At 40.2% G+C, this 15,572-nt stretch overlaps 1 protein-coding gene across 2 annotated transcripts in view; it reads left to right on the forward strand.

Moving 5' to 3' along the window:
* The window catches only part of LOC117456275 (nucleoporin p54-like), a 29,424-nt gene that overhangs the window by 1,937 nt on the left and 11,915 nt on the right, over positions 1-15,572 (forward strand). Inside the window, exons 2-3 of one of the 2 annotated variants that reach the window (XM_034096094.2) lie at positions 14,811-14,894; positions 15,041-15,076. In XM_034096094.2, coding sequence (XP_033951985.1) covers positions 14,811-14,894; positions 15,041-15,076 — 120 coding nt within the window. The remainder of the gene's footprint in view (positions 1-14,810; positions 14,895-15,040; positions 15,077-15,572) is intronic. The other variant, XM_034096095.2, reaches the window with a different exon arrangement.

Here is a 15,572-nt window from a genome sequence, read left to right on the forward strand (position 1 = left end):
TGTGCTACAGTAAAAGTAGAAGTACTCAGATCTTGTACTTTAGTAGAAGTACTCGGATGTTGTTCTTGAGTAGAAGTACTCAGGTCTTGTACTTGAGTAAAAGTAGAAGTACTCAGATCTTGTACTTGAGTTAACGTAGAAGTACTCAGATGTTGTACTTGAGTAAAAGGAGAAGTACTCGGATCTTGTACTTGAGTAAGTACCAGAGTGTAGGAATACTCTGTTACAGTAAAAGTCCTGCATTCAAAATGTTCCTCAAGTAAAAGTAGAAAAGTATTATCAAAATATAGTTAAAGTAGCGACAATAAAAGTAGTCATTGTGCAGATTGGTCTATTTCAGAATAATATATATATATAAATATGTTTTATAATTAGGGATGTCCCGATCACCTTTTTTTGCTCCCGATCCGATTCCGATCATTTGATTTTGACAATCTGCCGATACCGATTTTTCCCGATCCGATCTTTATGCAATGCATTAAGAGAAAGAAATGGTAACGGATAACGGCTGGTCATCCAACGCGATGAATTTCAGCTATCTTGGCTGTTATTTTTTTGGCCTTTTCACCGTTCTGGGGCAGTTTCTCTTTCCTTTTAAAAGTCTCTAAAAGTGTCGGTTGTTTCAGTGCCGTTACCTGAGTGGCCGCTGTGTACTCGTCGTGTTGTTGTTGGTGTTTGTTTCTCAGGTAGCGTATTAGATTGGTCGTGTTGAACGTAGCTCTGTTCTTTCCACCAAGCGGAACCTCCGCCTTGCAAACATTGCATCTATTTTATTTATTTATTCATTTATTTAACAGGGACAGTGCACATTAATGAACATTTCTGTAAACGTGCCAGAGTTAGCCAAGAGGCTATTTTTCATCTGAAGTCCCTGGACAGATTTTAAAAGTCAACCTAAAACACATTTCATTTTAAACAAGTAAATACAATACATTTAAAACAAGCAACAGTCATTACTGGGATACTTAAATAAAACAATTTAAAATACAGAACATTAAAACAAAACAAATAAAACAAAACAAAAGAACATGTTAAAACACAGGCGGTGGATTGTAAGGAGCAGAAGATTGGGTCAGTGTTGGCAGAGCTGATTCCTCACAAACCAGGTTTTGAGTTGGGATTTAAATAAAGTGAATGTGGTCTGGTCTCTGATTGGAGGTGGGATCGAGTTCCATTGCTGAGCAGCTTTAACAGTAAATGAAGACTGACTGAAAGAACTTTTTCTGAGTGGAATAATGCAATCTCCTCTCGCTGCACCTCTTGTTACCCTAGTTGCAGTTGTGCGTATGTTAATAAACTGTCTAAGAGGAGGTGAGGTAAGGCCGTTGACAATCTTGTAAAAAAGGCAAGCATTTGCATGTTTAATGAGGTTTTCCTAGCTTAGCAAGTTGTATTTTTGGAGTATTGGGCAGTGATGTGAAAAAACAGTTTTTTTGTCCAGTATTTTGAGTGTTTGTTTGTACAATGACTCCAGTGGTTTTAATGTTGTTGTACTGGCATGTGACCAGGTAGTTAAACAGTAGGTGATGTGTGAGAGAACCATAGAGTGTGTGTACATCAGAGATGCCTCAATTGACATGTGAACCTAAAATTCGACAGACTGAATTTGACCCTATTACATATTTTTTTAACCTGAGCCTTGAAATTGAGTGTTGAATCAATCATGACTCCAAGGTAGAGATGTCCCGATCCGATCACGTGATCGGGGATCGGAGCCGATCACGTGATTTTCAAAAGATCGGGGATCGGGAGAAAAAAATCGGGGATCGGGATTTTTTTTTTTTTTTTTTTTATATAATTTTTTTTTTTTTTCATTTAATGTTACAAAACAAAAATGACCATGTTCACGTCTTAAAGTCATCCTGAGGACTTAGTTTTGGTTTAAAATTACACAACATCATGTATGTGTTGCTTTCTTTGGGCTTGTTTTCATAGACCTGGTTGCTTATTTCTCTGAAATCTGGCAACAGAGTGGGCGCAGTGTCTAATAGTAGCAGTAAGCTAACGAGAGGCTACGTTCAGCTGGTGACTCGGGAGTCGGGACAGAGAAAATGTCAGCAGTTTGGAAGTATTATAAAATTGAAAGCGAAGGCAGTGGAACAGCCAGATGCAATGTTTGCAAGGCGGAGGTTCCGCGTGGTGGAAATAACAGAGCTACGTTCAACACGACCAATCTAATACGCCACCTGAGAAACAAACACCAACAACAACACGACAAGTACACTGCGGCCACTCAGGTAACGGCACTGAAACAACCGACACTTTCAGAGACTTTCAAAAGGAAAGAGAAACTGCCCCAGAACAGTGAAAAGACCAACACAATAACAGCCAAGATAGCTGAATTCATCGCGTTAGATGACCAGCCGTTATCTGTTACCTTTTTTTCTCTTAATGCATTGCATAAAGATCGGATCGGGAAAAATCGGTATCGGCAGTTTGTCAAAATCAAATGATCGGAATCGGATCGGGAGCAAAAAAAGGTGATCGGGACATCCCTACTCCAAGGTATTTGTATTGTGACACTAGGGCTGTAGCGATACACTAATCTCACGACACGAAATTCAGCCAACGATACGATATATATCACGATATTCAGCCAACGATACGATTCGATATAATTCGATACACTTATATCATTTTCTGAAAGATTTTAAAGGGACAGTGTGATTTTGGTGACATCTTCATCATTGACTTGGATTGAATTAATTCAACTGAAAACTTTGAAACGTAATTACATAAAGTGCAGTATCACAATGGACAATGGAGAATTAAAAGGTGCAGCAGGTGGCGGTACACGGGGGATTTGAATGGGACTTGTTAGAAATTAAAATCAATGTTTTGATGGCATAAAGTACCATAAACATACCGTCAGTTTAAATGCTGTTTTATACTGAAAAACCAGAAGTTCTTGTGCACAACCAGTTGTTAAGCTTTTATTCTGAAAATCCTTCATCTCCGGTTAGCATTTAGCATGTGGCTAATATACCATTTACTATAGAGGTGAATTTAGTAGCGATATGACACGGAGTGTTGCACACCGAAACCTACTGATTTCAACACTACAACTATAGATGTCGAGATATTATTATTGCTGAATATTAAATGAAGGTACAGTTTATTTGAATACGTTTGTTTACAGACGTGGGTAGCATGAGACAACATTCGGCACTACCGGAAATGATACCAGCCGTCAGGTATTTTTGGAGTATTGATTACAGCGTTTAAAATGTATTAAATGAAAAGTCATGAAAGAGATAAGGAGGAGAAAAGGCGTGTTTAGTTATATATTTAATGTACAATGTCTGAATCCTCTGTAATGCGCAACAACGAACATTGGAGACGTGGAGGGCCGGCCCCCAACAGCGCCAACCGGCACACAGGGAGGAGCCAGCAGAGGATATTTAACAGCTGGAAAGGTGGAGCTCGCTCTCTTCCCTTCGCTCACAAGAGCCAGAACACAGCTGTTTTTCTGACTGAACCATCTTCTGCTTGTAACATTACCGCGCTTTTTATTAATTAAAGTATACATTTGAACCTTCTCAGAGACTCAATTAGTCTCCTTTTTAAAGCTTCTCGCCTGGACGCGAGTATAACGAACACAGTTATCAGACTTAATGTATCGATACCCGCTGCTGAAATATCGATACTTTCTCGGAAAACTAAATATCGATATATATCGCAGGATCGATTAAATTGCACAGCCCTATGTGACACCACCTGTAGCCTCTCCCCTGATACAAAAACATCTGGCGCAACACAAGAGGACTTTGTTTTGGTGAAGAAGATGCATTTTAATTGTTTACAAATATTTAGTTGCAAACAGCAGTGTTCCAACCAAGTTGTTACATGAACCATGGTGTTTGTCAGTTCATTAGCCACTTGTGTCATATTGCTTCCATGTACATATATTACAGTGTCATCTGCATACATTTGGATGTTTGTGTCAGGACATACAGATGGTAAATCATTTATATAGAGCGAAAATAGTAATGGTCCCAGGATTGAACCTTGTGGGACCCCTGTCGAAAGATGAAGGTCAGCAGATTCATGATTTTGAACTCTTACATACTGAGATCGGTTAAACAAATATGATTCTAACCATCTAAGTGTTGGTGAAGAAAAGTTAAAACTGGAAAGCTTAGATATGAGTATTTTATGATTAACAGTGTCAAAAGCCTTTTTTAGGTCAAGAAACACAGCTCCTACAACACCACCTTTATCCATTTTTTATTTGATTTGATCTGTAAAAAAACAGTTGGTGGTCTCTGTTGAGTATTTTGCCCTAAAGCCAAATTGCATTGGATGCAGAGAAAATGTACTAGTGTTTAAATGCTCAATGATTTGCTCAGACACAAGTTTCTCAGCAACCTTTGACACTGTAGGAAGGATACTAATTGGCCTGTGTAGTTACAGGAAGACATGGGTTTTCCACTTTTAAATATTGGGATAACTATAGCTGGCTTCCAAACACTTGGAAACATTCCCTGACTGAAGGAGAGGTTAATCATTTTGGCAATAGGATTAAAAAGTGTTGTGCTGAGATCTTTTAGCATAACCATGTCCATGCCAAGTATATCCTTTGTTCTCGATGCTTTAAGTGATCCAATCACTTTTGTAACTTCAGATTCAGTGATATTTCTTATGCTGAAAGCCGGCTCAATTGTATTAACATAACAAAAATGTGTGCAGTCAGTTGAGAAACACTGTGCAATGGTTGCAACAGAATCAATGAAGTAGTGGTTTAAAACTTCAGCTATGTCAGCTGGATTGTTTATAAACTTTCCATTTTCTTTAAGTTCAAGCTGTTTTCTTTCTTTATATTTATTTCCAGTGAATAGTTTTAACTGTTTCCAGATCATTTTGGAATTACCCCCTGCCTTGTCTATTATAGTCAAGAAGAAGTCTGCCTTAGCCTTCCGTAACTTCTTAATGACTTTGTTCCTAAGCATAGCAAAGTGATGCCTGTCATGGCTTAATTTAGTTTTGATTGATTTTTTTAGGACTAGATCACGTTCCTTCATCAGTTTTAAAATATCGTCATTTATCCAAGGGACAGTGTTTTTCTTATTTTTCTGCTTGAATTTGCAATTGAAATCTCTGATAGTGCTCTCTAATGTTTTTGAGAACATTTTACTGTCGTCTTCGTGGTCTATTCCCAGCAAAAGATCATCCCATGTAATATGTTGAACAGCATTTATAAAGGTCTCATATTTGTTTTTGGGAATTCCAAAAGAATAATTTTTCCTGAATGAAGGGCTAAATCGCCTCTTGGTTAGGTTCCTGGCGATTAGAATCATATTGTGGTCAGAGAGACTCGTTAACATATTAAAAGATTTAAAAACTCTGGTTTGTTACTAAAAATTAGATCAATTTGTGTCCTGGTGGAATTAGTGATTCTTGTAGGTCCATTGATCAGTTGCACAAGGTCAAAGTTATCGGTTATCTGTTTAAGATTCTTTCTAACAGATTTATCCTCCCAGTTGATGTTAAAATTGCCCATTATAATAACTTCTTTGTTAAAATTACATTCTCTTAATAATTTCCTAAAATTGTTTGTTTGAAGAAGGAGGCCGATAGATAGCTATTACAACAAATGACATTTGTGGTGACAAAGTTATATTGACACCAACACATTCTAGTTCATTGCAATTAGACCACTGAATTTCACTACAATGGATGCTATCCTTCACATTAGGGCTGCAACAAACGACTAATTTGATAATCGATTAATGAAACGATTAATCGATTATTCGTATCGTTAAGGTTTTAACTGTACTACTACTTATATCGATACTGCTTATCGATCCGGTCCTTTTAACGATAGTATTAACGGTTCTTTTGACAAGAAATAAGGTAAACTAACTAAACAAATTGTGAACAAAACTAACATTGCTTTTTATTTTTAATTAAATGCATAATATTTCGCATCAAAAGAAACAACAATGTTTTAACAAATCATATTAAAAAATGTGATGACAGAACTGTAAACAGAATAGCTGAAACTTTAACAAAATAAATAACTCGGGTTAACTGTGTGTTGCTGCTAGCATACATAACACCTGACGTGGAAACGTTACTCATGGATGGGGCTACAGAGCTGCTAGAAAGACAGTGGAACCCGGTGCATTTCTCCGTCTGGATCTGGAGCACTTTTGCTAAATGTTTAGACAAATTGCTTATGTTACCGCCCTTACATGCTAAACTCTTATTCCACTTTTGGTAACGAGCATTGTCCACATCGAGACGGCTAAAGTTTAACCACACCTCGGAGCGCGTTCTCTCCGCCATCTCCTCTGTGTGTGTGTGTGTGTTGCATGCATGTAGCAGCTGCGTGTGTGTGTAAACTGCCCCGCCCCCTCGCAAGCAGGCGGGGGAGAGATCGCTCGTTTGAATTGGGAAGATCGAAAATACATTATAGACGCATTTTGTAGTCATATTGCATATTAGAAACGGAGTTGGCGACACTAAGACTGCGATATAATGTTTATGTAGCAATAATACATATGTTTTAAATGTCTCCTGTACCGATAAAAAAGAGCGATAACGTTGGAGCTTAACGGGGTGTAGAACACATGTGATGACGTCACCAACTAATCGACGACTGAATTAGTTGCCAACTAATTTGGTAATCGATTTTAATCAATTAAGTCGATTAGTTGTTGCACCCCTACTTCACATACACCACACTCTCCGGTAAATGTTAAAACCGGGGACGTCAAAGGCTGCTGTAGGAGCGGACTCATGAAGCCAGGTCTCAGATAAACACAGGTAGTCTAGATTAGAGTCCAGTAAAAGATGCTGGATTTGCTCACTTTTAGATTTAATGCTTCGTATGTTCAAATGTCCACCTAAAAGGCCCTTTGGCTTAGCTTTGGGATCCCAGACTGTCCTTGAGTGATTCACAGTTTGAAATATACTCCGGTTCCTGTTCTTCGTGATAGCCGTATTCACCTGTTTCCTGTTTACCTTTTGAGTCGTACTGATTCCAAATGTACGTGGATTATTACACCCAGATACAGCGGTGTTATGACTGTCTTGCCGTGCTGGTGCATCCCCCCCTGCTCCTCGCAGCAGTCCGTCGTAGTCGGTCAGCCCCGAACCGCGCAGCTCCAACCAGCCCGCAGCCGTCCGCCGTGACTTCCACTCCAGCTCCGACACCCGGCTGTTACACTGTCTTTCGCTTTTAATTTTATAATACTTCCAAACTCCTGACATTTTCTCTGTCCCGACTCCCGAGTCACCAGCCTCTCGTTAGCTTACTGCTACTATTAGACACTGCGCCCACTCTGTTGCTAGATTTGAGAGAAATAAGAAACCAGGTCTATGAAAACAAGCCCAAAGAAAGCAACACATACATGATGTTGTGTAATTTGAAACCAAAACTAAGTCCTCAGGATGACTTTAAGACGTGAACATAGTCATTTTTGTTTTGTAACATTATTTTGTAAAATGTTTCGATCCCCGATTTTTTTCTTCCGATCTTTTGAAAATGACGTGATCGGCTCCGATCCCCGATCACGTGATCGGATCGGGACATCTCTATTTATAATGATTGATCATGAAAGTGTTCTCAAAGCTGGTAAAGGTGCAGCTAGTTTGAATGACTCTGTATACTGCAGGGTAGCTTGTGGATTTACTCCAGGTGGAACTCAAGTCTGATTTAACACTTGGTTATATTTCACATCATTCATCCACATCTGTGAAGTAACTAAAGGGATTAAATAGGGATGCACGATATTGGTTTTTTGAAACCGATACCGATAACTTCCTGCTTCTCAAGACCGATACCGATAACCGATAATAATATAATATATATATAAATGTACCTGTAGTTTTTGCACACCTGGTGTTAAAAAAAGACTAGTAGTGAGCAAATGACATGAGCATTACTACTATGAACAAAACAAAGCCAATAACAGTTTTGACTCTTCAAAGTGACCATATTTATTTTCCCAAATAAAGTTATTGCCTTTTTCAAAAGCCTCGTCGATAGGTAATAGCCCCGGTGCCTTTGCAGCTGGCTTTGGATTCGCCGCTAGTTTAGCAGCACAGGCGTCTTCGTACGCTTTTAACACGCCATCGTAGCGATGGCGATGTTTCAGGTGACTGATCAGGTTGGAAGTATTATAGCTCGTTGCCTTTTTCCCTGCTCGTGGAACTTCTGCATTGCATTTGTTAATACAAATAGCAAGCGAACTATCTAACTTTGAAATAGTCCCATACTACCGACGACATGTTTGTTTACCACAATATTAAGAAATACTTAAGTTGTTGGTCAAGACACTTTCCAGGCAACTTCTGGGAAGGCAAATGCCTTCCCAGAAGTTAAAATGTAGAAAACATTACATTCAGTTATAACCAGGGTTGGGTTGTAACGGAATACATGTAACGGCGTTACGTAATCAGAATACAAAAATCAAGTAACTGTATTCAGCTCGCGTTACATTTGAAAAACGAGTAATCTGATTACAGTTACTTTCGTAAACCTGAGGTGAATACATTTTGGATTACTTATTGGAATTATTGGTGGAAAGTTTTCCTCACAACATTTAATATTCATTACTAAAGGTACAGCGGAATCATCACAGCGCACAAAACCTATTACCAACGCAGATGGGCCAAAAAAGCGTTTGAAAAAAAATCGCGGGTCTGCTCGCTCTGAAACAATAACAACGAAACATGGAGGAACAAAAGTCTGCGTTTAAATCGTGTGTGTGTGTGTATATAGAGGTGTGTGTGGTTAAAACACATCAGCCTGCGGTCGCTCTTTAGCCTTACTAATGATTATTTCTGAAGGTAAACACAGTGAAGGCGGTGCGAAAGGCGGTGCGAGCTCGTCTTCTCAGAGGCTGAGTTAACCCTTCCGCTGCCTCCTGGCGCTGCAGAGATGTCATGAAGTGAAGCAGGTTTTCCTTCTATAAAACAGCTGCGGGCAGCAGATACCGTGAGAGTCACAGACAGGAATTCATAGATCAAGGCAGACTGGTGCACACACTCTCCTCTCCTGTTTTGCCGATCAGGTGCTTAAACAAATATAGCTCTACACCCAGGGGCGGACTGGGACTACAAATCAGCCCGGGACTCTCGACCGCAAGTAAATACCGCTAGTAAATTGTCGGGGGGGGGGTGCTAGTGACTTACCGCAGAGGTAGACATTAAGGGTAAAATGCCACTGGCCCTCTGTTCATATTTGGTTTATTAAAATAATGATATTGTGGTCAGTGTTAAAAAATGTCTGCTATTTGTATGAGTATTATTATTTGTATAATGCGCTTTCTGCCTTCCTGTCATTAGGAGTTAGACATGTAATGGCTATGTAATTGATTTGATTAGAACCTTCATTATCCTAAACTGGTGGGACATTTCGCCAATACCTTTATATTGTCTACTCTTCACTTACTTGTCAGCATAGGTCGGCATTGATGTACAGAGCCGACAGAAGACCTTGTTTATATTGGCATCATATTGAGAGGTGACGCGTCCTAAAACCAGGAAGTAGCTGCTGGTTCCCTCGACAAAAAGCAATGGGATTTCTCCACAGGGTTTTGGAAAATAGCTGGAAATAAGGTCTGTGGAAAACAAACCTATTTGATAAATGCACGTTTTGTTCAGCCGGATAATCTCCACATGTCTACCCTACTTTTATAATTTCCGAATCATAAATCTAATCGATGGATTATAAAAGGGTTTTAGGACGCGTGACCGCACCACTAGAAGCCAACTCCATCGATCAAGCTGAAACTTTCTCTCCCTCTTCTTCTCATGCTCCCTGTCACTCTCCTTTAACTCCTCCGGTGACTTTCTTTTATTTGAAGATTGTTTTTTGCCCGGCGCTTGGCCGGTTACCGCTGGTATTAAAAACATTTTGGCGAATGGTTAGGTGGCGCGATAGTCTTTAGTGAAGGAGCACGCTCACAGGAGCCTGCTCGCCCTGCGCTCCGCAGCAAACAGCAGTTTGCTTTTCACCCAACAACGACAACCGACTCACGGAACGCTATGTTGTAGCGTTGATAAACGAAACAATTTAACTAAATTGCTAGTCAAAATACCAATACCACAGGACCATTTTTTTAAGGCAATATTTTTAGTGGCCCGAGCGCGGGCAAGTGGAAAGTACGTTATGCTGGCCTGGGGTGTCTTAATAGTGCTTCAGGGCCAGCGGGCCATTTAATGTCGAGCCCTGCCGGTTACCGGCCGGCCCACATCGTCTGACCGGCCCACTTCAGTACCGGCCCATCGGGATTCGTCCCGATGGCCAGTCCGCCCCTGTCTACACCCCTGGCCGAAATGTCCTTAAAATTAAGTCCGAGTTCGACATTTTAATTCATGTCCTGCCGACACTGGCAGGACAGAAGGAGACACGCCCTTTCTAAGCTGTGTCCCTCACTCACTCCTCACATCCCAAGCTGCATCCCCAACAAGTGTATTATGTTGTTAAATCGTTTCAGATGTGATGTTTCAGTTGTGCTCTTGATAAGCCATTAAAACACTAAAAACACGTTCAGTTTCCTTTTGCTTTTTGTTTCTCCTGTTCACCAAAACATACCCATTTTAGATGGAAAAAGAAAGTAATCCAAAAGTAATCTAAAAGTAATCTGATTACGTAACTGTAACTGTATTCGGATTACTTTCAGAGCCATGTAATCAGTAATCAGTAACTGATTACATTTACAAAGTAACCCTCCCAACCCTGGTTATAACTGCCAAAACAAACATTATTTACACTATTATGGCCCCTGTCAAAAATGTTTGTAATGTTATCTACTGTAAGTTAAGTTGGTCGAACGAATGCCTCCTCATCTGGAAGCTGACCGAGCAGCAGTCGAGAGGAGCCGAGCGCATCCGCGAAGCACACAAAATGTGTTCCCGTTAGCGGCAAATCTAAATGTCCGGTCAAAAATAATTTCCCTTTAGCGCAATACCGCTTCAGTTGTGCCACTTATGTGACAGACAAGAAGAGTCAATTCTAATGTCTAACACTTAATGTGGAGAAAGAGATGTCCGGTACGGGTTGATTGTGCGTTGATCTGTTGGTAATGCCTCGGGGTTCCGGTGGGCATGTAAACAAATGCATAATGCTGCGCTATACTTTGTGGCCTCACCCGGTTGCATAGCGACACTTATTGTTTAGGTGTCTTTTAATAAGCAGCAGTGTGAGAAAAAGTGTTTAGAGAGTACTTGTCCATGGACAAGTGAGTTTGGCAATTTACTTGTCCGAATAAATTTTTCACTTGTCCAGAATGGACAAAAATTGGGGCCACTTGAATCTTCTTCTTCGTCATCGTATTTTACATTTTCCCACGGTTTTTAACGACACCGCTGACGTAAGTGGGGGGTAAGCTTTTACTGCATCACACATAGGGTTGGGGATCGTTTGGATTTTAACGATTCCGGTTCTGCTTTTCGATTCCGGTTATTTTCGGTTCTCGATTCCGGTTCTTTGAGAAGGTAAAAATAAGTCCCATGACAAACTGGGAGAAAAATATATTTATGAAAACATTAAGTCAAATCTGTATTCCTATTTACAAATCACTTCATACTGTTGCATTTCGTTACGGTTATTGAATAAAATGCATTTAGTTTAGTTTTAGTTTGCTTAGTTCGTTCTAAGTTGTGCAGTTTGAGAATGTACAATTGGCCCAGTCTCTTCTGATGTTACACTGCAACCTGCCTGTGAGACAGAGTCCAACCACACATGTCCAACACATAGGACATAACCTAATAAACTATATTTATAGCCTATAGGTCTAGCGCTTTTCTACAACTCAAAGACGCTTACACATGTCCTGCAATACACATGCTGCAGCTGCCCAGCTGCTCACTGTTTGTAAAAGTAAATAAATAGTATTTTCATTTTAATAATGTAGCTACTTTCTATACCCTGCTTCATAAACAATACTGACATCCCTGTGCTCCTCCGAGTCTGGGGGTCTGGGGATGTGAGGACAGCGCGAGGACACAGACAGGGACGCTGCTTCACTTCATAAAGGAAATGGCGGTCAATATTAACAACACAGGAGCTAAAACGCTTAATAACCTTCATTACGTGTTCGAGAAAGAACATAATAAAGTTTGACAAAGATGAGGCTGTTAAACGGGCAGCGGATCCGCTGTGTGTAAAAAGAAAGAGAGAGAGAGACGCTGAGCTGCACCGTGCAGTGATCAGCTGATACGGAGCATAAAGAGAGCTGCAGTCCGCGGGGCTCGGCACAACTCTTATTAATCCCGTGACCGGACAATTGTTATTTGTTCCTACTCGGAACCGAGTTTTGCTTCACAACCCTGCCACTGTGCTACACTTTCCGCCCCGCCCCCGTCTAACTGTACAGAAAGCGGCGAGATGCATTTCCGTAGGAATCGACTAACGTAACCGAAACTAACATTTCTAAACTAACAATGGCGGACACGTACAGTTTGCGAATGAGTTCTGCCTTTTGTAAACTGAATTTATCAATAATTTGTCAATAAATCAGGGCGAAAAACGTCACTTGTCCGCCAGACAAGTCAATTGAAATATCTACTTGTGAATAACACGCCCCGGACGGTGGGTCGTGTACTTGTTCGCACACTGAGCAGGTAGTCATATCATTAGCCGGTCCTGATCGATATGGACATAAACGCGAGTGAAGTCTAATCTGACGGGAGAGAGAGATCAGCTGCTGCTGACGAGTCGACACGCAGCTCTGCATAATCACAGCGGTGAGGGGACAAAACACACATACTTAAGATGAACTTTTATTATTACTTCAGGTTAGAATATCACACGTAGCTATTTTAATTACCTCTCAAACTACCTAAACTAGTTATAGATATGTTTAGTTTTATTGTCGGGTCACTCATTACTGGATCCGCAAGCTGCATGATACTGGCATAATAGATTGCCCGATCGGGCAACCAGCAGGTGAGGCTTCATTGACCAAGCTAAATACTAGATGGCCATCGGGCAGTCGTTAATGTCGAGCCCTGTTAAGCCTACTATTTCATTTGTTTTAGATAGGCACTACATGTTTCATATGCAGACCTTATTTTCCTGTTCCATGTTAAAATAAAACATTTTCAGTGGTAATTTTTGTTTGGTCATGGAAAATGAGGTAAAGGTCATTGAGAAGTCATGGAAAAGTCATTGAAAATCATTGGTGAAAAAGTGTATGAACCCTGACTTTGGCAACTTACCACATACGTTTTAAAAAGCTTAATAAGCACCATAACTTTCATGATATCATTTCTCGGTCATAATCGGTTGTTTCCGTGAACGGCCGACTGTTGTATGACGGCAAATGCTGCGGCCGCAAGGCATCGTGGGGCAACATTTTCTCCTTTCGGTTAGGGAGGTCCAGTGGTTCCTAAGCTAAAGGAGGTTATAAAGGAAGTTTGAAACCTCCTTTCCTATCATTCTAGAGTATTCGAACGGCACTTATCATGGCTGCCACTGAGGGACTTCCGGGTCATTTCACTCCGTTAGGAAGGTTCCTAAGCTAAAGGGACTATTCGACTTCAGCCCTGGACTTTTACTTGGAACAGAGTATTCCTACACTCTAGTATTTCTACTTTTACTTAAGTACAATATCTGAGCACTTCTCCCACCTCTGCTAGCTATTGAACTCCGGTGTAGCTGTACGCTAAGGTAACTGTCACGACACTCAACACTCATAGCACTCTCTATGTTCATGTGAAGGCACGTCCGGGTTTTCATTTGGTGCCAAAGCTACAGCACCAACTGCAACATTTGGCTTTGGCTCAGCAGCCCCCGCCTCATTCGGATTTGGCAGTAAGTCCATAGATCCGATGGTCACTAAAGAGGGTACCTCTCCTCATCTGAGCCCCAATAATCAAAGCTACTCGGCTGTGTTGTTGGGCAGTTGTATTGAAGAGATCGACTAGGTCTGTCTCATTCAGATTCGTAGGAACAGCAACTTATACACCCACCTGCCACTTCATTAGGTACATTTAATGCGTATTCAATACAACAATGCTGCCTCTACATGCATAATAATGTTCAGTTTACTTTGACACTGTAGGAGAGGTATCACTTTAAAAACATTGCTATGATTGAGCTATTAGTTTGCAGTGGTGATAGACTTGTATTTATTACTAATATTTTGTCTATGGCATTTACATCTGAGGGGCAGAATAGTAGCATTACCTCAACATAATGTACTCCAGCATTACACAAATACCCACTAAGAACTCAATTATAAACATAGTTTGTATTGGATTTAATGATGTTATTAGTATTAAATTATTACTGTTATCTTTTTAATATATTCTTTAATTAGTTATTTCTCACATTGTCTTTTATTTCCAAAAGTAATTTGATATAGTAAAACAGCTTCCTTTACAATATAAAGTTGTATTCTTCAAACATGAAAGTAAATAATAATTGAAAAAAATTATAACATATAATAAAAACGGTAACCAATGCAAATAACAAGCATATCAAAATGTAAATAAACATTGGTTATTTGTAAGTTCACCTTACATAGGTACACATTGCCAGTCTAAAATACATAAGGAAATATTTAATTGCATCCAATTTATGTATCTCAAAATGAAATGCAGTATATTGTTTTATTTAAACTCCCTTTTAGTCCTTTCCATCTTTCTATAAAAAATCACTCCGTAATCGTGGCATGTCGTTTAGCAACATGTGGATTTGGAATCATTATGATCAAACATCGATATGAAAACATAGAGAAAATGATCTGTTCTTGTGATAACTATTGGTAGTTATCACACAGCCCTGGTTATATCCAAACCTCTGTCTGCCAGTTTAACTCACTGCCGTTCTTGTGTCTGCTTTTTTCTTTCAGCTCTTACAGCTCCTGGTTTTGGGGCAGCCCCCACCGCTGCTGCTGCACCAGCCACAGGATTCAGTTTTGGCTCCACCAACACTGGTAAGATACAGGTGTTATAGACAAAGCAATGGTTTTAAGGTACCTGAAGACTGTGTTTACAATGTATGTAGTCCCATACGAGGCCTGACCTTTTAACTCCTTCATGTCATTCTCTCTTTCTCGCTGCCTGCCTCCGCTGGCTGCAGGATTTGGGGGGCTGGGAGCTGGAAACACCACGGCTGGTGGGTTTAGTTTTGGGGGGTTTGGTTTAAATGCCAACCCAGCAGCAGTCAGCGTTAATGTGGGGTGCTTTGGTACAGCAACCACCACTGGCACTGTTTTCAATTTTGGTAATAGCCTGGCTAGCACAGGTAGATGACCTTTGTGATTTAATGAATCAGTACAGTCTGTCTGTAAACACATTTTCATCCATTTTCACATCTGTGTGGTGCAGTGATTTCTCATCTCACTTGTGGCTTTGTCTCATAAAGTGTCATGCATCGTAGTTTCCATTTGCATGAGGAGACAAAATGTTGTATCATGCACTCACCTTTTGATGTCTTTGCAAATCTAGTACATTTTCACCTTCTCTGTAAAAAAAGATAAGCAATGCTAAATGGGAAAAAAATCAGTGTCCCTTTCTGTTAATCTTCAAAGCTCTGTCATGACTTTAAGCTCCCTATATGCAGGAGACAGTCAGCTATTTCATTCTTTTTTATTTACTCCATTTATCTATCT

Source organism: Pseudochaenichthys georgianus, chromosome 12, assembly GCF_902827115.2.
Source record: "Pseudochaenichthys georgianus chromosome 12, fPseGeo1.2, whole genome shotgun sequence".
NCBI classification, from domain to species: Eukaryota; Metazoa; Chordata; class Actinopteri; order Perciformes; family Channichthyidae; genus Pseudochaenichthys; species Pseudochaenichthys georgianus.